This window comes from Microcaecilia unicolor, chromosome 2, assembly GCF_901765095.1.
Source record: "Microcaecilia unicolor chromosome 2, aMicUni1.1, whole genome shotgun sequence".
NCBI classification, from domain to species: domain Eukaryota; kingdom Metazoa; phylum Chordata; class Amphibia; order Gymnophiona; family Siphonopidae; genus Microcaecilia; species Microcaecilia unicolor.
Window position 1 is genome coordinate 380669282 of NC_044032.1, and position 26393 is coordinate 380695674.

Here is a 26393-nt window from a genome sequence, read left to right on the forward strand (position 1 = left end):
AGCAGATAATTTTTTGAGGCATAAAAATTGGCCAACAGGAATTCCATTTTTAGTTGCTACAGGATGAAAGTTTTGCTCTGACATCATTTTATGGAAACGCTTTATCGATGACGTTATTCTCATATGGAAAGGTGATAATGTAAAACTTCAGGATTTTTTTCAATATGTAAATTCGGTAGATAGGTACATTAAGTTTGAACCTGTGGTTGGGGGTCATTCCCTTAGCTATTTGGACATTAATATTGAATTACAGGATGGACAATTCAAAACAAAAATACACCGCAAACTTACAGATTCCAACCTGTAGCAACTAAAAATGGTATTCCTGTTGGCCAATTTTTACGCCTCAAAAAATGATCTGCTTCTGAAGATGATTTCAAAACATCAGCAACGGACTTATGTCACAGATTGAAATCACGAGCGTACCCTAATAAAGTTATTAAAAAGGCTTACAAAAGAGCCACTAATGCTAATCGACATTGGTTGCTCAATCCTTCTTCCAGGATTTCTGATAGAAATGCCAAATTGACATGTATATTGCCTTTTTCCTGTCAAACGAAAGCCATCAGAGATATTGTGAACAAACACTGTCCCATGCTCGCGATACATGGGTTTCATGAACGTCCCACCTTCGCCTAACCCAGAGACCATAATTTGGGTGAAATGTTGTCATCGGTTAATTCTTTTTCTTGGAATTCCACCACAACTACGGAAAAGGGGCATAAGAGCTGTGGCAGATGTGCCTACTGCCGGCATACCTGGCATACTGAGATGGTTTTGAATCCTAAAACTAAAAAACCTTATTACCTTAATAGTCTAACTGACTGCAATTCATCTCAGGTTGTATATGGTATAATCTGTCCCTGCAGTAAATGGTATATCGGTCATACCAACAGACGTATCAAACAACGAATCGGGGAACATCTTAGTAATTTGAGGAACCACAAAAACAAAGCACCTTTAGTGGATCACTGGACATAGGAACATCATGTGATTGAAGATATGAGATTCGTTGTACTTGCCCAAATCTCTTTACCTCAAGGTGGTGATGTTCTACAAATTTTACTGAGAAAAGAACAAGAATTTATCTATCGGTGGGACACAGTGGCCCCTGGTGGCTTGAACAGGGAAATAGAGTGGCAATCTCTAGTATGAAAATCTTTCTGCGCTTTGAGAATCAGCTGTGGATGCTTATATAAAGTACGCATGCGTAGGCGTTCTTTTGCAGTTTCTAACCCTGATGGGAGTTGCTCCTTCCTGCAGTTGCTGATCTGTAAGTGAAAAAATCATATATTGTGATATATTTAGAGTAATTTAATAATATTGAAGTATATTTGAATACATGAGACTGTCAGCTTTTATCTCATGCTCATTTTTTTGGACTCTGCAATTTTATTCTACCTTTTAATATATTTCTTGTAGATCCATTCCCCTGAAGACGCCAATATCTCGGCGAAACATGGTCCATGTAGGGAACCAAAGATAAAGATAAGGAAAATTGTTCGTCTGATGTATCTCAGAGTGTTTTGCAATATATAAGCATTATGTTGCCCCGGGGTTATATTGCTATCTGCATAGGACACCAGTAGTCACGCCACCCCACTCATAGGATTTTCTCCTTTCAGAGACTACAAGAAGGTTTTTTTTGCTACAACTATACAGCTAAAGTAGCTGTTTTTCTGATTATTGTCTTTTTTTTGCTAACTTTTGATATAAGAGTGGAGGTAGGGTGTGCAATGATGCTGTGATTGTGTCTTTATACATTTGCAGCCTACGGGTCGATGTGAAGCACCAAAAAAAACTGAGCACAATTCACTATATAATATAGCATATTGATTTATTATGTAATGCTGTTTTATCAGTGTACATTTAGGTTTACATTATTGTAGTTTTTTTAAATATATACCTGCATTCTGGTTTCTGTTAAATTAAGGAGTCATCATATAAGGGAAACCGATATTTAATTAAAAAACCCATCACATCTACTAGCTAATTAAAATGTAACACCAAGAAGTGCAGAGTGATATACTTGGGGTGCAGAAATCCAAAGGAAATGTACCAGATAGGAGAAGGGAGTTTGATAAGTACAGTTCGAGAGTGGGACCTTGGGGTGATGGTGTCTGAGGATCTCAAGGTGACGAAACAATGTGACAAGGGAGTGGCCACAGCCAGAAGGATGGTACAATCAGTAGCAGAAAGGAGGTGTTGATGCCCTTGTTCAAGTCATTGGTGAGGCTCCACTTGGAGCACTGTGTTCAGTTTTGGAGGCCATATCTTGCTAAGGACATAAAAAGACAAAACAGTTCAGAAAAAAAAAGCGACAAAAATGGTATAGAGTTTGCATCGCAAGACATATGAGGAGAGACTTGAGGACCTGAACATGTATACCCCGGAGGAAAAGAGAGACAGGAGTGATATGATACAGACGTTCAAATATTTGAAAGGTATTAGTTTACAAATTAATCTTTTCTAGAGACAGGAAGGTGGTACAACTAGAGGACATGAATTGAGGTTGAAAGGGGGCAGACTCAGGAATAATATCAGGAAGTACTTTTTCATGGAGAGGATAGTAGATACCTGGAATGCTCTCCCGCAGGAGGTGGTGGAGATGAAAATGGTAATAGAATTCAAAAATGCAGGGATAAACACAAAGGAATCCTACATAGTAGGCGTGGAACCAAACAAGCTTAGCGCTAATTAGATGGCAACACCAGTAATTGGGAAGCAAAGCCAGTGCTGGGAAGACTTCTATGGTCTGTGCCCTGATCATGGTTGGACAGAGTCAGCTTTAGTAACTGCAGAACAAGGCCAGTGCCATGCAGACTTCTACGATCTGTGACCTGAAAATGGCAAGGACAAATCAAGATCAAGTATACATATGTAGTATCACATCATACCATATACTGAGTTTATCTTGTTGGGCAGACTAGATGGACTGTTCAGGTCTTTATCTGCCATCATCTACAATGTTACTATGTAGAATGCTATAATGTCTTTGTATCACTCCATGGTGTGATTGCACCTTGAATACTGTGTGCAATTCTGGTCACTGCATCTCAAAAAACATATAGCAGAATTAGAAAGGTACAGAGAAGGGCGACGAAAATGATAAAGGGGATGGGATGACTTCCCTCTGAAGAAAAGCTAAAACAGCTAGGGCTCTTTAGTTTGGAGAAGACACGACTGACGGCAAATATTATAGAGGTCTATAAAATACTGAATGGAGTAGAACGGGTATAAGTGAATTGCTTGTTTACTCTTTTCAAAAATACTAGGACAAGGGGGCATGCAATGAAGCTACAAAGTAATAAATTTAAAGCAAACTGGAGAAAATATTTCTTCACTCAATGTGTAATTAAACTCTGAAATTCGTTGCCAGAGAATGTGATAAAAGCAGTTAGCTCAGCAGGGTTTAAAAAAAGGTTTGGATAATTTCCTAAAAGAAAAGTCCATAAGACAGTGGTTTCCAAACCTGGTCCTGGAGGCACCCCAGCCAGTCAGGTTTTCAGGATATCCACAATGAATATTCATGAGATAGATTTGCATACAAATCTTATCCACAATGAATATTCATGAGAATCCTGAAAACTTGACTGGCTGGGGTGCCTGCAGGACCAGGTTTGGGAACCATTGTCAGAAGCCATTATTAAGATGGACTTGGGAAAATCCACTGTTTATTTCTAGGATAAGCAGCATAAAATGTATTGTACTGTTTTACTGTTTTGGGATCTTGCCAGGTACTTGTGACCTGGATTGGCTACTGTTGGAAACAGGATACTGGGCTTGCTGCACCTTTGGTCTGTCCCAGTATGGCAACACTTATGTGCAGGGCAGGAAATCTCAGTTATCAGTCTACAGTGATTCAGGGTGCATATGTACTAGGTTCTGGAAGGGGCCATGGTCTCTGCTTTATAGCCAAGAACTGTCACTTCAAATGCTGGGCTCAGTGGGCAGCTTATATTTCCCCTGACATCCTGATGGTTGCCTTTCCCCTCAGGCCCCTCTAATATTTGCACATGTGATCCTTACATTGCAAAGCAGTGTGCTGCAGTCACCAGCCACAAGTCGCTGATCAACACTGCTCCACAGTTGTGATTCCCATTGAGTCGAAGGCTAGCCTGCCAAGGCCAGTCACCTTCAGTTGCAGATGTTCCTCCTACTATTTTGCTTGATGGCTTCAGGATCTTTCTACCACAAACTGTATAAAATAAGGATTTGAAAGCCAGTTACTTAGAAGACAGGAAATACAGAGGAACACTGGAATGATATTTGGGGTATATAATCTTTGAGTGCATTTTATGCAGGTAAAGACATAGGAGAGTGGGAACTATTCATAAATTAAAGTATCCTAATTCAAAAAGACTCCCTCCAAGGGCCTGATATTCAAAGAATTTATGCTTCTAACTTAAAGAGTTATTGGGTAAATATTCAGCTTGTGGCAGTTAGTGTTTTGGCTGCCACAGGTGTTATATTCAAATATTCAGGGCCGGGCCCTGTCCGATATCCAGCAATGTGCGGGCAGCTGTCACTTATCTGGTCAAGTGTGATATTCAACACTTAACCACTTAAATGAAACCTGACCAAAATAGGACTTAACCACAGCAAAAACATCCCAACGCTATCTCAAAATGCAAATGCTAAGAAGTGTAACTGAAATAAATATCAGCACTCATCCAATGTGAATCTTAGAAAAGTCTTTAATGTCTTCTTTAACATAAACTTTTATACTTTCATAGCAAAACCCCCAAATCTTCAAAGGCTTAACTACCGTACAGCAATTAATAGCAATCATGCAGACCACCAACATGGATCCATTTTTCGTCTCTGCTTCAGGGTTGGTCGTCGGCATATATAGACTGCTGACATTTATTTGAGCTACAACGTCTAAGCATTTGCATTTTGAGATAGTGCTGGGATGTTTTTGCTGACTATATCTTTGGTTTCCCCCACTTGAGATTCACTTCCTTTTGGGTTTAATTTGATTTATAAATGCCCCCAGACCACCTGCAAAATTGCCAGCTATGGGTTTTGCGGTTAGCGTTAATATTCAGCACCACTGTCTGGTTAAGTGTTGAATATCTGTGGATAGCCCCACCAGGTGATTTAACTGGACGGGCTAACCTCATTGCATAAAGATAGGACTGCCTTTTTTCTGTTCTAACTGTCGTACGGTTACCTTGCCTGAGAACAGACTAAATGTTGCCGCTAACTGGCTAGGTCACTGCCACCCCTGGCCCGCCCCTAATCTCACTAGTTAGGAGATGGCCAGTTAGTGGGAATATTTGGCGGCACTCTCTGGTTAAGTGTCATTCAATATTCCCGCTTAGACCCAACCGAGCAATTTAAACAGCCAGGAGCTTCTCCTGGCTCTTTAAATCGCTTTGAATATCTAGCCCTCTGTGGTGGCTATATTTCCTGTTTGGTGTGCTCAGAAATAAGAACTCTGAACGTTTCCATAATCCTACCACCACAACCTTGTCAACTGCACATGCTATTTTCGTCTTTTAAAATACAAAACTGTGGGGGGGGGGGGGGGGGGGGGAGGGTAAAACAGTTTCTTTGAGTAGCTGCTGTTGGGAATGGGAATCCTGAGGAAGCTCTTCACCTTTTGGTGGAGTTGCTGCGAGATTCCTATGGGCCAACTAGAACAAATCTATACAGGGCCGGTGCAAGGATTTATGGTTCCCCCACTGCAACGTATAAAGCGGCATCCTCTTTCCTCATTAATATTAATAGCAGGTCATACACCCCTTTCCCCAAAACTCCTTTACCAACTCTGTTCACATGATGCTACTATTTAATTAAAAGGTTTTACAAAAGGTTACAGCCACTTAGCTTTTTGCACTTTCCTGTTTTTGAAAATAGCGATTAATTCACTGATGTCTAACTGGGCCTACACATTGTTCTCATGTGTCAGCAGTAATCTTAGAACAATGCTCATCACATCATGTATCTCACACAAAAACATCTCCATCTACATTCTTCCTATGCCCACACTGCACACACTCCTTCCCCACACATCCTACAACTATGCCCATCCACATATACACCCACAAACTTACACGTTTACTAAACCCACATACCAACTTCTCCCCACCAATACCACTCTTACTCTTATACATCCCAATTCTCATACACCCCCACCCCTCACACATCCTGGCAATTCTATAAGTGAGTGTCTTGATGTCACACAGGAAACACCTACAATATCATCTGGACATCCAGATTCCAATACAGAATACCAGCAAAACCTAGCATCAGTGCCCCTTACATTTAGGCACCCATAGTTATATCAGCCAGGGGCGTAGCCAGACAACAGATTTTGGGTGGGCCTAGATAAGAAGTGGGTGGGCACCAAATATTCTCCCCCCCCCCACCACCACCACCAAAAAAAATATCTCAGCTGAGAGGAAAATGCTTCTTTCCACCTTGGCAGTCTGCAACAAGCATTTGCTGAAAACTGAGTATGTACAGGTGCCGGTATTGTGGAGAGTAGCGTTTTCGTTACCATCAGGAGGAAGTCTTCAGGTGGCAGAACTTGGGATCTCCACCAGTTATCACTAAACATGTGCTACTGTTGGGTGGGCCTGAGCCCTAAGTGGGTGGGCCCTGGCCCACCCAGGCCCATCCGTGGCTATGCCACTGACATCAGCCATAGAGCTGGCACAACTGACATGCCTACGTGCAGCAAGGGAGCACATAACTTAAAGAATACTATGTGTGCATTATTTGCTCTTCAGTGCTCCACCCATGGTATGCCCCCTTAAATTTGCAAAATAGCAGTTACATGTGCCCTTATATAATCACGCACAGGGCATTTATATGCGTGCTACATTTTAAGTATGTATGCACACAAAGAGGAACCTAACCTCAAGTTCCTAGTTATAAGATTGCTCTTTTAGAATGTGGTTGGGAGAAGAGTACTTAAGTACTTAAGTATTGCCATACTGGGACAGGACAGACCGAAGGTCCATCAAGCCCAGCATCCTGTTTCCAACAGCGGCCAATTCAGGTCACATGTACCTGGCACGATCCCAAAATGTACAATACATTTTATACTGTTTATCCTAGAAATAAGCAGTGGATTTTTCCAAGTTCATTTTAATAATGGTCTATGGATTTTTCCTTTAGGAAGCCAGTCAAACCTTTTTTAAACCCCAATAAGCTAACTGCTTTTACTACATTCTCTGGCAATGAATTTCAGAGTTTAATTACACATTGAGTGAAGACAAATTTTCTCCAATTTGTTTTAAATTTACTACTTTGTAGCTTCATTGCATGTCCCCTAGTCCTAGTATTTTTGGAAAGAGTAAACAAGCAATTCATGTCTACCCAGTGGCGTAGGAAGGAGGGGGGCGGTCCGCCCCGGGTGCACGCCGCTGGGGGGGTGTTGGCTCCACTGGTTCACTGCTCTCTCTGCCCCGGAACAGGGAATCAGCGGAGCCGATGCAGCTCCCAGCGACGACGTGCACTCGGGGCGGAGTGCCAGTGGTAAGAATGTGCTCCGAGGGGGGGTGCGCGCGCCGAGGGGGGGTGCACCGTGCTGCACCTGGGGGGGGTGCGCAGCGGCGACCCGCTCCGGGTGTCAGCCGCCCTCGCTACGCCACTGTGTCTACCCTTTCCACCTCTATCATATCTCCCCTCAGCCATCTTTTCTCCAAGCTGAAGAGCCCTAGCTGCTTTAGCCTTTCCTCATAGGGAAGTTGTCCCATCCCCTTTATCATTTTTGTTGCCCTTCTCTGTACCTTTTCTAATTCAACTATCAGGCTTATTTTCAAAAGAGAAGGGCGCCCATTTTTTGACACAAATCGGGAGATGGGCGTAATTCTCTCAGGGTCGCCTAAATCGGCATAATCGAAAGCTGATTTTGGGCGTCCCCAACTGCTTTCCATCGCGGGGGCGACTAAAGTTCCTGGGGGCGTGTCAGAAGCGTAGCAAAGGCGGGACTGGGGCGTGCCTAACAAATGGGCATCCTCGACTGATAATGGAAAAAAGAAGGCGTCCCTGACGAGCACTTGGCTGACTTTACTTGGTCTACTTTTTGTTACGACCCAGCCTCAAAAGGTGCAGAAACTGACCAGATGACCACCGGAGGGAATCGGGGATGACCTCCCCTTACTCCCCCAGTGGTCACCAACCCCCTCCCACCCTCAAAAAAATAACTTTTAAAATATTTTTTGCCAGCCTCTATGCCAGCCTCAAATGTCATACCCAGCTCCATGACAGCAGTATGCAGGTCCCTGGAGCAGTTTTAGTGGGTGCAGTGCACTTCAGGCAGGCGGACCCAGGCCCATCCCCCCTACCTGTTACACTTGTGGTGGTAAATGTGAGCCCTTCAAAACCCACCAGAAACCCACTGTACCCACATGTAGGTGCCCCCCTTCTCCCCTTAGGGCTATGGTAGTGGTGTACAGTTGTGGGGAGTGGAGTTTGGGGGGCTCAGCACACAAGGTAAGGGAGCTATGCACCTGGGAGCAACTTCTGAAGTCCACTTCAGTGCCCCCTAGGGTGCCCGGTTGGTGTCTTGGCATGTCAGGGGGACCAGTGCACTACGAATGCTGGCTCCTCCCACGACCAAATGGCTTGGATTTGGTCATTTCTGAGATGGGCGTCCTCTGTTTCCTTTATCGCCGAAAATCAGGGACGACCATCTCTAAGGACGACCATCCCTAAGGTCGACCTAAATTTTTCGATTTGGGTGTCCCCGACCGTATTATCGAAATGAAAGATGGATGCCCATCTTGTTTCGATAATATGGGTTTCCCCGCTCCTTCACCGGGACGTCCTGCAAGGACATCCCCAGGAAAAATTGGGCGCCCCTTTCAGTTATGCCCCTCCACATCTTTTTTAAGATGCGGTGACCAGAACTGGACACAATATTCAAGGTGTGGTCGCACCATGGAGCGATACGAAGGTATTATAACATCCTTATTTTTGTTTTCCATTCCTTTCCTAATAATACGTAACATTCTATTTGCTTTCTTAGCCGCTGCTGCATACTGAGCAAAGTTTTTCAACGTAGCATCAACGACGACACCTAGATCCCTTTCCTGGTCCGTGACTCCTAATTTGGAACTTTGCATTATGTAGCTATAATTTGGGTTCCTCTTTCCCACATAGAATATAGTTTTAATCATGTTTAGAGAGAAAAAGGTTTGATGAGCTCTGGGTGGGTTTCAACAAACACGGTTGTTTTAAAAAGTGAGATAGATATGGGGCCTACAGTTTCAGTGTGTGGGTTATAACGAGGCAACACTAGGGTACAACACACCCTCAGATCAAGGACAGCTAATAGCTGTGTGATAACTACAGAAGGCAGGGTTTCCTGTCAACCAATGGGGCCCTATGGGGACTGGCTCTGGAAGTAGGGGAGGTTGTCCTGTAATTGTCAGCGGCTATAAATTAGTGCTCAGGCAGCTGCCACCACACACTGAACAGAAGATTTCAGCATATTGTCTACAATGACACCTAGATCTTTTTCTTGAGTGCAGACTCCTAAGGTCGACTTTAGCATCAGGTTACTATGATTTGGATTATTCTTCCCAATGTGCATCACTTTGTATTTGTCCACATTAAATTTCATCTGCCATTTGGATGCCCAGTCTTCCAATTTCCTATGGTCTTCCTGCAATTTTTCACAATCTGTATGTATTTTGACAACTTGGAATAGTTTTTTGTGTCATCTACAAATTTAATCACTTCACTTATAGTTCCAATTTCCAGATCATTTATAAATATGTTAAACATCATCGGTCCCAGTAGAGATCCCTGAAGCACTCCACTATTCAGTCTCCTCCACTGAGGAAAAATGGCCATTTAACCCTAACCTCTGTTTTCTGTCCAATAACCAATTCCTAATCTGCCGAAGGACATTGCCTCCTATCCCATGATTTTTTTATTTTCTTAGGAGTCTCTCATGAGGAACTTTGTCAAAAGCTTCCTGAAAATCCAGATATACTACATCAACCGGCTCACCTTTATCCACGTGTTTATTTACACCTTTAAAGAAGCAAACAGGTGAGGCAAGACTTCCCTTGGCTGAACCCATGCTGATTCTGTCCCATTAAACCATGTTTGTCTATGTGTTCCGTAATTTTATTCTTTATAGCAATTTCCAATATTTTCCCTGGCACTGGAGTTGGGCTTACTGGTCTGTAATTTCCCGGCTCACCCAGGTTATAAATGTTAAATAGAGCAAAATAAACACTTTTGCTTATGTAATCTCTTTTTGTGTTTGTTACCACTAATAAGTGGTAATCTCACACAGGTTTCAATTACATTTCCTCAAATGATTTCAGAGCTTGTTTTCAGCAGAGTAAGGGACCTTGCTCTTTTTTTAAATTATAAAGTAATAAACTGCTTGAACTTACCAGCATGGAGAAGAGTAGGTGAACCTACCACAGAAATTTCTGAAATAAAAATGAAACATAGATTGCTGTAAGAAAACACATTTTTAAACTATTTCAGGATCTTATGCATAGAGATACTCTTTTGGGTGATGATGAACCTTGTTTATGAACCGAGGGGGTCAATATTCAAAGTAATTTAACTGTGTAGCAGGGGCGTATCTGCGTGGGGCCACAGGGGCCTGGGCCCCCGCAGATTTCGCCCTGGCCCCCCTCCCGCCGCCAACCCTCCCCCACTAATGTTGTTTACCTTTGCTGGCGGGGGACCCCAACCCCCGCCAGCCGCCGAGGTCTTCAAAGTTCTTGTTCGTCGTCCTCCGTGGCCATGCTGTACCCTGTTGATTCGGAGTCTGTCTGACGTCGCACCACGTTGTACGTGCGTACAACGTGGTGTGACAACAGACAGACTCCGAATCAGCAGCGTACAGCATGGCCACGGAGGAGGACGACGAACAAGAACTTTGAAGACCTCGGCGGCTGGCAGGGGTTGGGGTCCCCCGCCAGCTGAAGAATTATTTTTAAAAGCAGGCGGAAACGGACCTCGGCTGGCGGGGGTTGGGGTCCCCGCCAGCAAAGGTAAACAACGTCAGCGGGGGAGGGATGGCGGCGGGAGAGGAGGTGGAGAGTGTCATTGGTGGCAGGGGGGGCTCTGGCAATGGCGGGGGGGAGTCGTTGGTGGCAGGGGGGGCTCTGGCAATGGCGGGGGGGGGGTCGGTGGTGCCGGGGGGGGGGGGCTAAATGTGCCCCCTCCCTCTGGCTCTGGCCCCCCCTACTGCCAGAGTCCAGATACGCCCCTGCTGTGTAGAGAGGCTTCTGCCTGGGCGGAGCTATCCACTGATCTTTAGAGGTACTCTCTGCCTAAGCCAAAACCAGCCACATATTCAATGCCAGTGCCCAGACACGGTTCAGCTTTGAATATCCAGTATAAAGCAACAGGTGGCAAAAAAACTGCTGACTGCTATCGGCTGAATATTTACTCCTGATAAGTCCTTATATTTATATGTTATGTACTGGTGCCAAGACTAGCAACTCATATTGTCATAATTTGGGGGGTATAGGGGCCACACATCCCAAATGCTTCAGGGGCCAGTAAATAATTGGCTCCATTTCCTTACCACTAATATGACCCCGCCCTACTCCCCCCCTAACTAAACAGATAAATTCCACCTATCATGAATGTAGGCTACTGGAAGGAGTCCTGCTGCATGGCCCCTAGATTAAGACAGTGATTGCAATCATAGGACTTAAGTAAATTGGGAGGGGATCATGGAGGGGGAGGCAAGGAGTAAACAAGTCCTATTGGCAGTGGAGGAAGACAGAGACAATTTAGTATGAGTACTCAAGCATTGGGGGTGGAGTGGGAGGAAGAGGCACTATCCTCTTTCATTACCTCTCCTAGCTATACCTATGACTGTCACAGTAGTTCTAATGGTTTGAGCTGATAAAAAGCAGTGTTACCTCCTTAAAACTGGTCAATAAGAGGTTAACTTTCAAAAGCATTTCTATGAGAAAATCCTACAGCTCTTTCAGAGTGTTTTACGTGCAAAAATGTAGGTTTGCTTAAATTTTTGCTCTTCTTCTCAAGTGGTTGGACTACGGTTATGCTCTTTACTATGGATTTAATCATTCCTCAGTCTGCTGATTACAGTTGATCTAAAACATTGCAGCACATCTACTTTTCCATGCAGGTAGATAGGACATGCCCCCCACCCCTTTTTCAGAAAACTTCATTGGCTGCTCATTATTTTTAGAGTCAGGTATAAGATTCTGCTTCTAGTGCATCAAGCTTCTTATTCAAGTACCTTCTGCTTACCTAACTGAGCTTGTAACTCCTTTTTCTACTGGTTGCCCATTATGTTCCCAGTCCATGACCAATTGTCTCTTCCAAGCTCAAGACCTATCCATTTATATGCTAAGCACTGCTGCAGCTCCTTGTGACTCTGGGCAAGTCACTTAACCCTCCATTGCCCATGGTACAAAATAAGTACGTGAATATATGTAAACTGCTTTGAATGTAGTTGCAAAAAAAAAAAAACCTCAGAAAGGTGGTATATCAAGTTTCATTTCCCTTTCCCTCCTGCTTTTGTAACACCTCATTTTAAACCAGCTTTAAAAACAGGCCTGATAGTCAAAATAATATATTTGTGCAGGAGAGGCTGGGAAGGGATATACAGAAATTTACATGTGTATAGCACTGTTCTCTCTGAGTGGGAGTCCTCCACCTACAATCCTGCCAGTGGGTGGTGCTGTTTCAGTATCACAATTTCAATAGTGAGGGACAAGCAAGCGCTGCAGGACTCCAGGGAACCTGCCTGTGCAGGGAACCATATTGAAGCAGCACCCCCTACTGGTAGCAGTGCAGTTGGAGGACTCCTGTTCAGCTGAGAGGGAACAGTGGTGCATAGATTGTATATGCTAAATGTTACCTGCTCTGCTGTCCCAAGGGTACGGTTGTGGAATGGTTTATACTGAAAAAACATACATTTGAAAATTCAAACGTGTATTTTAACCCAGAAAATTTGTCCGCGCAGGTATAAAATTAACCTCGATTAGTCTAGTAAAAAGGTATCACCTTAAACTTGACTTTTATTTCTATGTGTTCTATACCATGAAATCCTGAAGCCCTGTTCCTCCAGGTTTGGCACTGTTAAATGATTGCACCTTTGAGCAAAAATACACTTGGGTTTCAGTTTTATCATAACTGGAGAGGTCTTAATAAATAGCATGAGTGTTACAAAGATTTGAGGTCCCATTTATTAAAGTATGATAAGTTTTTTGCACTTATTGTGTATAAAGTGCAAAAAACTAGTGCACAGTAATATCCAAGGCTGTGCAGTAACCAATGTTCCCTCTAAGTTGAGCAGAAGTCCTCCACCTACATTCCTGCCATGGGGGGTGCTGTTGCAGTATCACCTCTATTTCAGGAAGCAGGTGAAAGTTTGGGTCTTCTCCTAAGCTTTTAATATGTAGGGTAACTGACTATATACCTATTCAAATCTGCACCTGGACTAGCTTGCTACACATACTGTAACTTAGATCAGTTCCTTATATCTTGCTTAACTATACAAAGAACTTGCCTTGATTTTAGCTAACCATCAAATTATCCCAACTGCGTCTGTGCCACGCATCTTGTTCCTGTCACATATCAGCTCTTGTCCCTCAGCTATATGGTAAGCCGTATTGTAGAAAATCTTTAACATCATATCTGTGTTAGTTGAATGTTGTAATGCATGCTTATTATAATTATATCATTAGTATTATGCTAACATTGTATTATATCTCTGGTATTTGAATTCCAATGCTGTTAAGTGTGTATATTTTTGATACTGTTTTACGGTAGTTCTATTTATTTATTTATTGCATTTGTATCCCACATTTTCCCACCGTATGGCAGGTTCAGTGTGGCTTACATATTGCTAAAAAAGGCGGTTACAAAATTTAGATTTGTAGAAGTCTAGTACATAATACAGAAGTACAATAAACGCTTAGGTTGATATATTATTATTAGATTTCAATTTACTTTATCAAGTTTACCTCATTTATTGTTTTTTATGTTTGTAGCGCTATATAAATGTTAAATAGTAGTAGTAGTAGTAGTAGTATGTTTATTCTTGATTATTTTACTATTGTTATACTGTTAACATAATTGTAAATTTTATGTTAAACTGTACCTGATGTACACCACCTTGGGTGAATCTCTTCATAAAGGCAGTTAATAAATCCCAATAAACAAACAAACAAACAAACAAACATTTTCAATAGTGAGGGACAGCTAAGCTCTGCAGGATGCCAGGGAACCTGCCTGTCCCTGGTGATTGAAAATACAATATTGAACCACCACCCCCCACTTGCAGGAATGCAGTTGGAGGACTCCTGCACAGCTTAGAGGGAGCAATGCAAGTAACCTGAAGGCAGTGTGAGAGGCCACAGGGGTGTGGTGCTGTGAGGTAGGAGGAAAGCTGCCAGCCCTGTTTGGTACAGGGTTCTCCTGGGTGCTGTGAAGAGGACAGGGGCATTAAGTAGTGGTTTCCTTTGAAGAGACTGTTTGTGAAAGGGTTGAATTATTGGGATGTATAGAACAGCAGGCTGAACTTTGACTGAGCTCTTCTGAGGGAGATGGGAGGTAGTGCAAAGGAAGTGGGCCTGAACTGTTAAGGAACTAAATGTTGGCTGGAGTTTTGAACCTGGCCTGAACCCTGTTTGTGAACTGCATTTCAATTTTGAGAGTGGAACTGAATTGAGAATAAAGCACTTTGGTCTTAAGTCCATATGGCAGTCTGGTTCTTTGCTGGAAACCTGTGAACCTAACAGGGCTGCCGGCCCCAACCCAGAGCGGAGGAATCGGGACCCCTTTACACTACGCCACTGCACTATGGACAGAGAAAGTACCTACATATAATATCTGTAAACCACTTTAGTTGTACCACAGAAGGCAGTATCTCAAATCCATGACCCTTTATCGCCATGCATTCCTCTTTCTCCTTTCTCCTTACTTCCTTAGCAGACCAGGGACAATGGTACATCTTTCTACTCGGAAGGGTCAAATAAACCAAGCTCTGTCCTTTTCCTCCATATCCCTGGCCGCTGATACTTTGTAGGGCAAAATATTGGTAGGGTTGTGGCTCCTGTGGCCCACCTAATTTTGCCTATATAGACACAGAAGGTGCATGCTCTGGGGAGTCCTTGCCTCCTTGATGTCTGTTTCTTTTATCTTTTCCTCCTGGTGTCTAATGGGCCTGACCTGGACTATGAAGGCTCCCTCCTCCACTCTTTCCCTCAGTGCATTTCTTCTGTTTCTGCCCCACCACTACCTCACCCCTCTCTACCTCTTCCTACTTTCTTGAACCCCCAATATCCTCCTGGCACTACCAATCCTTAGCATTTTGACACTGTTCTCTGTCACTTTAAGAACAAAAGGATAGGTGAGAAAAATTCCAAAACAATAGGTGGCTGTGAAAAGATATTTTTGTCCATTTTGTCCTTGTGGACATGTTGGTCAATGATGACATTATTCTGCTCTGGTTTGTGCTTTATTCAACTATTTTGACATTTTCTGGATAGCCCAGCTATTCTGCTTCTGGAGTTGAGACTCATGATGTACCTGAGGTATGCTCTAGTAGTCAGACAACACAACTATTACTGCTTGTACTTAATTATGACAGAGCAGTTATTGAAAGTTGTTTACCAAAGGACGACTCATTCGAGGCATCTCAGACTTGTTCCATTGATGGAAAAAAAGTTTTTGAACAACTTGCAAAACTGAACATGGACCAAGCCATAGGACTGGATGAGATACATTCTAGGATACTGAGGGAGCTTACAGAAGTTTTGGCAAGCCCCGTAAAGGATCCTTGAAAACCAGAGAAGTGCCATAAGATTTGAGAAAGGCTGATGCGGTCTCTATTCAGAAAAGTGTTAACAGAAAAGATTTGGGACACTACAGACCAGTAAGCCTTACTTTGGTGGTTGGAAAGGTCATGGAGGTGCTCCTCAAGGAAATTCCTGGAATCCAATGTGTTACAAGGTCTGAGGCAGCATGGTTTTACCAAAGCAAATTGTGCCAAACAAATCTGATTGACTTCTTTGACTGGATGACAAGAGAACTAGATCGTGGACATGAGCTAGATATAGTATACTTGGACTTTAGCAAGGCCTTTGACATGGTTCCACATAGGAGGCTCATGAATAAACTAAATGGGCTAAAGTTAGGATCCAAAGTGGTGAGCTGTATTAGAAACTGGTTGGCTGACAGATAGCAGAGGGTGGTGGTAAATGGAATTTATTCAGAGGATAGAAAGGTAAGTAGTGGAGTGCCTCAGGCATCAATTCTGGGGCCAATTCTATTCAATATATTTGTAAATGACATTGCTGAAGAGTTAGAAGGAAAAGTTTGCCTTTTTATGAATGACACCAAGATTCGCAACTGAGTGGACACCCCAGAGGGACTGGACAACAAAGGGGTCTACAAAAATTAGAAGAATTGTCTAATGTATGGCAGTTAAAATTTAATGTGAAGAAGTGCAAAGTGATGCACTTGGGGTGCAGAAATCCAAAAGAGCAGTATGTACTAGAGGGTGATAGACTGATATGCATAGGTCAGAAGAAGGATCTTGGGGTGATATTGTCTGAGAATCTCAAGGTGGCAAAACAATGTGAAAAGGCAATAGCCAAGGTCAAACAGATGCTTGGCTACATTGAGAGGGGTGTAACCAGCTGAAAAAAAGAAGAGGATAATGCCCTTGTACAAGTCATTGGTGAGACTGCATTTGGAGTACTGTGTTCAGTTTTGAAGGTCATATCTCTTCAAGGATATAAAAAGACTTGAGGCTGTTCAAAATAACGTGAAAAAATGGTATGGGGTCTGTGCAGGCAGACGTATGAGAAGTGACTTGACGTCTTAAATATATATACCCTGGAGGAGAGGAGGGACAGAGGAGATATGATACAGACATTTAAATTCTTGAAAGAGAGTAAGTAACAAAATGTCACGGTTGAGTCCCGGTCCCTGGCTCGCAGTCACCTCAGTCCCCGGGGTTTAGACCTGGGGAATGCTGTGAAGTGATGGTTTACCGTTTCCTGTGTTCCAGAAGATATGCTGGTCCGATCCGGATCTTCCAGCTCTCCAGATTGTTTTGGGAGTTTTTTTGAACCAAGCAGCACCCATACCTGGTGAACTCCCTTGTGACCTGCCTTTATTAACCACCTGGTAAGGTTCTTAGTTGCCTTGCAACAGTGTTCTTCAGAGGCGTTCCTTTGGTGTGAAGTGTTGCAGTGCCTTTGTGCTTTTCGTGTTGGTGACTTTTACTCTGCTTGTTTTTTGGACTATTCTTCTGCCTGCTGCCTGCCCAGACCCGGATTGTTTATTGGACTATTCTTCTGTCTACAGCCTGCCCTGACCTGGCTTGTTTCTGGATTGTTCGTTTGCCTGCTGTTTTTCCTTGAACCCTTGCGTGTTTCTAGTGTTCCTGTTATTTGTCAGCCTGCTGCTGTGTCCTGCCTTGTCCTGCAAGTCCGGTCGCCTGAAGCCCAGAGCTCAACTCTTGGTGAAAGGTGGCCAAGTGTAGGTGAAGCCTTACTCCAGTCCACTGTGTTCCAGTTCCGGTCTGCCTTATCTGGTGTTGGGGTGATTCTCCTGCTGCTGCTGCTCCTCGGCAGTGGCCCAAGGGCTCACAAACCCAGGTTCCTGCTGTGTATACGTGACAGTTTGGAAGGCCATGAGCTCGGAGGTATCATCCCTCACGCAGGCGCTGCAGGAGCATACCAGAATACTTCATACATTGGGAGCACGTATGGAGCAGCTAGAGCGATTGATGGCAGCCTGTATGGGGGCCGCAGCGGACGCCTCCGGTGTAGCACCAGCGAGAGCTCCGGCCACATCAGGAATCCGTCTAAAGTCACCTCCTAGATATGACGGTAATCCCAAGGGCTGTAGAGGGTTTCTTAACCAGTGCGAAATAATTTTTGAGCTCCAGGCCCAAGATTTTCCTATGGAGAGAACCCGGATAGCTTATATAATGTCCCTGCTGTCCGGCCAAGCCTTAGATTGGGCGTCCCCGCTTTGGGAAAAGAACGATCCGGCACTTCAGGATTTCCGGGGCTTCGTGGAGCACTTCAAACGAGTGTTTGAAGAACCAGGGAAGGTTACTTCAGCTACTTCTGCACTCCTGAGACTCAAACAGGGAACCCAGACCTTAGGGGACTATGCGATTAGGTTCCACACCTTGGCCTCTGAATTGGACTGGAATAATGAAAGTCTGCTCGCAACCTTCTGGCAGGGGCTGGCACCGCAGATTAAAGATGAGCTGGCCGGACGCGAACTTCCCACCAGGCTGGATGACCTGATTAAACTGTGTACTAGGATTGATATTCGATTTCAGGAGCGGGGCAAAGAACGGCGTTCCATTGAAAGGATAGGTATGAAGACGCCGAGTCAACAAGGGCTACCACCGGCTCCTCGTACACGGGAGATTCCCCCGCAACCACAGGCAGAACCCATGCAATTAGGTCATACCCCTCTCACAAGTCAAGAAAGACAGCGACTTCGGACCCTCAACCTCTGCTTGTACTGTGGTGAGACGGGACACTACGCGGTCAACTGCCCACAGAAACCTGGCTCTTTAGGGCCAGGATTAACTGCAGGAACTGTAGTAAGCCAATCCTCTAACCTTCTGCGCATTCAGTTTCTCATGCCAGCGGTTCTTGACCTAGGTCATAAACAGGAGCATACTGAGGTCTTTTTGGATTCTGGGGCAGGTGGAAGCTTTATAACCATATCTCTAGTCCAGCAACTGAACATTCCTACACAAGAACTACCTAAGACCATCCCGCTTTTTTCGGTGTATGGTAGTATTCAAGGCTATGTAAATACTCAAACAGTGCCTGTGAGCCTACAGATTGTCGATCACCGGGAGGATATCTCTCTACATGTCCTTCCTTCAGCAGTACAACCCATTGTTTTAGGTCTTCCCTGGCTACAGAGACACAACCCGGTCCTAGACTGGGGTAAAGGTGAGATCGTGGACTGGGGCGAGTCGTGCCGAAAACTTTGTTTCATCCCTGACACCGATAGTGTGGTCGGCGAACAGTTGGAGCAGGATTCAGATGCATGGACGGACATCAGTGACACTCAGGACTCTAAGACTTTTACAAGGGGGATGACCTGTGCATGTGCCTTACCCCTGATCAGCCAGCGCCAAGTGGAATCCGGTAACAGGCCCAGGTCTCCAGATCTGGCCAACAGGACTGCTGAGACGCCTCCTTGGGGCCAGGGATCCCGCACTTTACGTAAGAAGTCAACCCCAGGACCTAAGCTTCAGGACAATCCGGAGTGCTGGATATCTAAGAATCAAAAGACTAGTTCGCAGCAAACCATGGCCTGTAGCTCCACTCCAGCGCCAGACACTCAACACCGCTTGGTAAACAAAGCCCAGTCTCGCCCTCAACTGGCCAGCTCCCGGCCGGCGCCTAAGGATAGGGACATTGGAAGACTACCTTATCGTGCCAGCCGATTTCACCCAGAAGATCCAGGGAAACCCAGACCTCCCGAGAAGCCCGGGGAGGCCTTAAGGGAGGGATACTGTCACGGTTGTGTCCCGGTCCCTGGCTCGCAGTCACCTCAGTCCCCGGGGTTTAGACCTGGGGAATGCTGCAAAGTGATGGTTTACCGTTTCCCGTGTTCCAGAAGATATGCTGGTCCGGTCAGGTCCGGTCCGGATCTTCCAGCTCTCCAGATTGTTTTGGGAGTTTTTTTGGAACCAAGCAGCACCCATACCTGGTGAACTTCCTTGTGACCTGCCTTTATTGACCACATGGTAAGGTTCTTAGTTGCCTTGCAACAGTGTTCTTCAGAGGCGTTCCTTTGGTGTGAAGTGTTGCAGTGCCTTTGTGCTTTTCGTGTTGGTGACTTTTACTCTGCTTGTTTTTTGGACTATTCTTCTGCCTGCCGCCTGCCCAGACCCGGATTGTTTATTGGACTATTCCTCTGCCTGCTGCCTGCCCAGACCAGGATTGTTTATTGGATTATTCTTCTGTCTACAGCTTGCCCTGACCCGGCTTGTTTCTGGATTGTTCGTTTGCCTGCTGTTTTTCCTGGAACCCTGCATGTTTCTAGTGTTCCTGTTATTTGTCAGCCTGCTGCTGTGTCCTGCCTTGTCCTGCAAGTCCTTTCGGCCGCCTGAAGCCCAGAGCTCAACTCTTGGTGAAAGGTGGCCAAGTGTAGGTGAAGCCTTACTCCAGTCCACTGTGTTCCAGTTCCGGTCTGCCTTATCTGGTGTTGGGGTGATTCTCCTGCCGCTGCTGCTGCTCGGCAGTGGCCCAAGGGCTCACAAACCCAGGTTCCTGCTGTGTATACGTGACACAAAACAACCTTTTCCAGAAACAGAGAGGCTATAGAACTAGAAAACATGAAGTGAAGTTGCAAGGAGGGATACTGAAAAACAACCCTGGGCAAATACTTTTGAAGGAGAGGGTGGTGGATGCCTGGAATGCACTTCCATAGGAAATTGTTTCATCATTTATCATGTATTGTACTCTTGATATACTGCCTTTCAAAATCAAGCAAAGTGGTTTACAATTCAAATATAAAATATCAAACAGAAAGGAAAGCAAAGAAAAGAAAATAAAAAAGAGAGAAAACAGGATTCCCTAATAGTATAGGGAGAGACAGCACAGGGTTTAGGGTTACAGTCATAACTGTCACCATTGGCGTCAACTAATGTTTTGCAGGGTCCCCAACTGCAGAAACAAACAAATGAGCTTTAAGGGCAGCCTTAAACTTTGCAAAAGTCTGTTCTGCCCTGACAGCAAGAGGTTCCACAGGGAGGGGGCTTGTAAAAAAAAAAAAAAAAAGAGCATCCATGAGTACTTTTTAATGTTGTAGAGCTTAAAGCTGGGATGGGCAGTTGGTAAGCAGTCAATGATGATCTTAAGATGGGGTCAGAGTAAGACGTACCTGTGGAACTCTGAGCTCAGGGAAACAGAGCTGGGCTGAGGAAACAGAGCCTCTGCTGCAGCAGCAGCGGATGGCGTATCGATGAAGCCCGAGCGGGATTGGCGACCGGCCGACAAACCCTCGGAGCAGGGGGAGGCACAGAACCTCTCCCCACGAGGGACAACACAAGGCTCGCTGCAAGCCTGGTTCTGTCTTCTGCCTGTCCGGAGCCGCGGCAGCAAGTAGCAAGCGGCGACCAGGGCAGAGCTGATCGAAGTATCCAGTGTGGAGTTGTAGAGAGACACTGCGGCTGCCCTCAGTGCAGGGAGAGGCAGTCGAATCTCTCCCCCCAGAGGATCGCGTGAGGGCGGTCGCACTTCCATCTCTGCCTCCGCCCACCCACCCTACCAGAGCAAGAAGAGGCGACTGAGCCATTCTCCTTCTGGGACTACACAAGACCGCGTGGTTGCAATCGTGCTGGCTCCTTGGACGGCAGAAGATGAAGTGGAGCCGAGCTGGTGGGCCGCCCCTGAAAAACACGAGCCACGGAAGCGTGTAAACCGCTCCTAGGGAGGTCACTGGGGCCGCCAATGGCCGGCCGACATCTCCTCGGGGCAGAAGCAACTAGGAGCATTACAACAGTAAAACTCAGGAACCAGAACCATGAGATCCAAAGCATGGCGGCACAACCCGAGGAGGTACTTCTCTCCTAGTTCTACTGCCTACCACTAACACAGTTCCGGAGCAGAGGAGTCCCCGCACCCTGGACAGCGCACCTGAATACCAGACTGTGAGCAAACTGAGGAAACTTTCTAATCTACCTGGAGACACTGAGATTCACGACTGGCAAAGCCAGGAGACTCGACAGAGGATACCAAGGTAAAACTAAATGTTTACTGAGGGAGCCGGGGACACTCTAAATGGGACATACGTACTGCCAGGGAACCCCAATGCTACATCTATTCAAGCCAGGAAAGATAGGCATGCAAAGGGAGCATATTTGTGCAAGTAGATCAGCCCAGATAATCATATCCCAACTAAATAAACAGCATGGAATAGCTCAGCATGCAACCTTAATTGAATCAAACTGACGATGAATGATCCACACACAATTGAGCTTTAACTAACCAACAGCTATATCTAAGACCGTTGAAGCATATCAAGAGAGATACTTGAGAAAAGGAAAGATCTCGTGGAAGTTTAAAGCCAGCATCACTCACCAGCATTCCACACACCAAAGAACAAAGTCCTATCATGCACCCTTTCGAACACGGCCTACTAGCAACCACAATAAATCGATACCAAAATGAATACTGTCAAACTACTACTAGCGATCTACTCCTTATCATTGATCCACCAAACACTAACCACCCCACTTGCAGAAAGTAACATCATACCCATACTACATAATCATCACAGACCGACCAGATATACCACACCTCATCAAACTGATAACAACCTAAACAAATGAATAACACCAACAGGTGGACAATCAAAGGGAAAAAAAAAGGTCCTAACAACCCACACTATCAAAGAAACGACAACTAACAAAAATACACACAACACCAAACATAGAAGACACTTACCAAAAAATTAAAGTGGGTTACATCAATGCCAGATCCGCAGTAAACAAAACAACAATATTAACAGACTGGATCCTGTCAGATAACCTTGATCTACTTTTCATCAATGAAACCTGGATCCATGATCAAAAAGACCCAATAATCCTAGACCTATGCCCCCCAGGATACAAAATCATACATTGGACCAGAAAGGAAAAGCAAGGTGGAGGCTTAGCACTAATCTATCGATCCCACTTTACCACTGAAACCACTGCCGAGTCCATAACACCCCAACTTGAAATTGCCTCAATCAGAATCCACAACAAATCCCTGCGAGATCACATGAATTGTGTCCTATTCTATAGACCACCAGGTCACTGGAACGAAGGCCAGACAAACTTCATGAACTTTATCTCAAACACTTGTGTAACCAACTCCAATATTCTAGTATTAGGAGACATTAACCTTCACCTAGAAGACCCAAACTCTATCAAAGCACGAGAACGCAAGGGATTTCTCCACTTATGGGACCTCAAATGGCCACAGGTGCAAGCAACCCACGTTAAAGGGCACACACTTGACCTCTTCTCACACAAAATGTCAACAGACCAGAACCTAATCATAACAGATATTAAATGTACAGAAACACCATGGACTGATCATTACAAACTAAACCTATCCCTAAAATGGCAGAAGAAGGGTTCATACCGTATACAAGAACACACAACTTACAGCACACGAGGTCAAGTAGACCCAAAAACGTTCTGGCAACAGATATACAATAACGAATGGACAACACAAACGGACTCCATATACTACTTCAAAGAATGGGATAAAAGATGCAGAAGCATTCTAGATGAACAGCACCCTTACGAACAAGAACCGCACGTAGACACAACACGATACCATGGTTCAACGATGAACTGAAAAAGCTAAAAACGCAATCCAGGAAACTCGAACGAGCATGGAAAAAAACAAAAGATGAACAGACACTCAACGCAGGGAAGCAAACACAAAGAAAATACAAATCCTATATAATAAAACGCACCTCCAACATTCGGAAGCTGACTGCATGGCTGAGGCATTCCTGCTCTCTGTATCCATCTCCTGAATTGACATCACGTACTTCCGGGTTCGTCACAAGCAGAAGTGACCAACTACACGAGGTTTCTCGGCTTCAGAATGTTGGAGGTGCATTCTATTAAATAGGATTGGTCAGTTCCTTGAAGCACAGCCAGTGCTCAACGTCCTGCACAGTAACACTCAGACACCAGAGAGAGGGGGGGAGGGGGGCCTGACACCAGGGGAGGGGAGGTATCTCTGTCACAAACACATTCTCTCTCTCTCACACACTTTCTCTCTCTCATAGTCAATGTCTTTCTCTCTCTCACTCTCACACACTGTCTCTCACACAATCTATGTCTCACACTGTATCACATTCACTCTATGTGTCACATAGTCACTCACACACTCTCTTGGTCTCATACACTCAGTCTCACAGAGTCTGTGTCTCACACACTCTCTCTCTCGCACACACTATATTTGTGTGAAACACACTCTCTTCTCTCTCACACTGTGTCTCACATGCGCACTTGCACACACTCTCATTCTCACACACACACTCTCTCTCTCTCACAGACACACTCGCACCCAGACTCACTCTCTCTCTCACACACACACACACTCGCACATTCACTCTCTCTTACACACAATCACTCTCACATACACTCTCTCAAACATACACACTCCGAGGAAAACCTTGCTAGCGCCCGTTTCTTTTGTGTCAGAAATGGGCCTTTTTTACTAGTATGCAATAAAACAGGCCAAAAGATCATACTATAAAACTAAAATAGGAACAGATTACAAAGACACAAAGAAACTATACCAACTTGTGAACAAACTACTAGACACCACCTTGATCACCACAACTAATACAGACATCCCATCTGCAGACAAACTTGCTAAATACTTCAGAGAAAAAATTGCAAATCTACGCAGCACATTACCACACGACACCACCAATACTGAAAACTTCCACAACAGTTTGGACCCTACCATGGGAGAATACCCAGCCAACCGAACCTGGTCAAACTTTGCTCCCCTCACCGTCAAAGCAGTTACCCAGGCGATCAGTAGGTTCTCCAACACTCACTGTAAACTGGATACCTGTCCCAGCTATATAATAAAATCCACCCCTGACCACTACATAGCTGACCTCACATCCAACCTAAACCACATGCTTCAGTAAGGTCTCTTCCCTAAGGAAAATGGCAATATCCTACTCACCCCAATACCAAAAGATATCAAGAAAAAAGAAATGAAATCACTAACTACCGCCCAGTAGCATCTATCCCACTGGTAGTCAAGCTGATGGAAAGCATGGTAACCAAACAACTCACTGATTACATAAACAAATTCACAATATTACATGAATCACAATCAGGATTTTGCCCCCTCCACAGCACTGAAACAGTACTAATAACCCTCCTAGCTAAATACAAGCAGGAAATAGCAACACGTAAAAACACTCCTCCTCAAATTCGACATGTCTAGTGCATTCAACATGGTAAACCATAATATACTACTAAGACTACTAGATTACTTCGGGATTGGTGGAAACATACTCAGTTGGATCAAGGGTTTCCTAACCACTAGAACATATCAAGTGAAATCAAATTCAAAACATTTCATCACAGTGGAGAGCTGATGGTGGAGTGCCTCAGGGATCACCATTATCGCAGATCCTCTTCAACCTAATGATGATCCCACTAGCCAAGTCCTTATCCGACCAAGGTCTAAACCCTTTCATCTATGCAGACGATGTCACTATATATATTCCTTACAAACATGAGCTAACAGAAATCACCAACAAAATCAAGCTCAGCTTGAATATCATGAACTCATGGGCAAATGCATTTCAACTAAAACTCAACACAGAAAAAACAAACTCATCCTCTCATCCCAATACAATGCGGACAACCCCACAATTATAAATACCCCAGATTACACCCTCCCCATCTCAGACAGCCTGAAAATCCACGGCATCACAATGGACCAGCAGAAGAAAGGAGGTGTTGATGCCCCTGTATAAGTCATTGGTGGGGCCCCACCTGGAGTATTGTGTTCAGTTTTGGAGGCCGTATCTTGCTAAGGATGTAAAAATAATTGAAGCAGTGCAAAGAAAAGCTACAAAAATGGTATGGGATTTGCGTTACAAGACGTACGAGGAGAGACTTGCTGACCTGAACATGTATACCCTGGAGGAAAGGAGAAACGGGGGTGATAAATATTTGAAAAGCATTAATCCGCAAACGAACCTGTTCCGGAGATGGGAAGGCAGTACAACTAAAGGACATGAAATGAGATTGAAGGGGGGTAGAATCAAGAAAAATGTCAGGAAGTATTTTTTCATGGAGAGAGTGGTGGATACTTGGAATGCCCTCCCGCGGGAGGCGGTGGAGATGAAAACAGTAACAGAATTCAAAAATGCGTGGCATAAACATAAAGGAATCCTGTTGAGAAGGAATGGTTCCTCAGAAGCTTAGTGGAGATTGGGTGGCAGAGCCGGTGGTGGGAGGCGGGGCTAGTGCTGGGCAGACTTCTACGGTCTGTGCCTGAAAATGGCAGATACAAATCAAAGTCAGGAACACACATAAAGTAGAACATATGAATTTACATTGTTGGGCAGACTGGATGGACCGTACAGGTCTTTCTCTGCCGTCATCTACTATGTATGTAACCTTACACTAGAGAGCCAAGTGAAATCCACAACAAAGAAAATGTTCCACTCAATGTGGAAACTCAAACGTGTGAAACCATTCTTCCTGAGGGAAACATTTCGCATCTTGATACAATCAATGGTACTAAGCCACGCAGACTACTGCAATGGAATCTATGCGGGATGCAAAGAACAAATCTTAAAGAAACTTCAGACCTCTCAAAATACGGCAGCCAGGCTTATATTTGGAAAAACACGATTTGAAAGCGCAAAACCCC

At 44.6% G+C, this 26393-nt stretch overlaps 1 protein-coding gene across 1 annotated transcript in view; it reads right to left on the reverse strand.

The window, feature by feature from the left end:
• The window catches only part of LOC115462482 (transmembrane protease serine 11C-like), a 99100-nt gene that overhangs the window by 16030 nt on the left and 56677 nt on the right, over positions 1–26393 (reverse strand). Inside the window, exons 7-8 of the mRNA XM_030192477.1 lie at positions 10371–10409; positions 4030–4198 (exon numbers count right to left, since the gene is read on the reverse strand). Of these exons, the coding sequence (XP_030048337.1) occupies positions 4030–4198; positions 10371–10409 (208 nt within the window). The remainder of the gene's footprint in view (positions 1–4029; positions 4199–10370; positions 10410–26393) is intronic.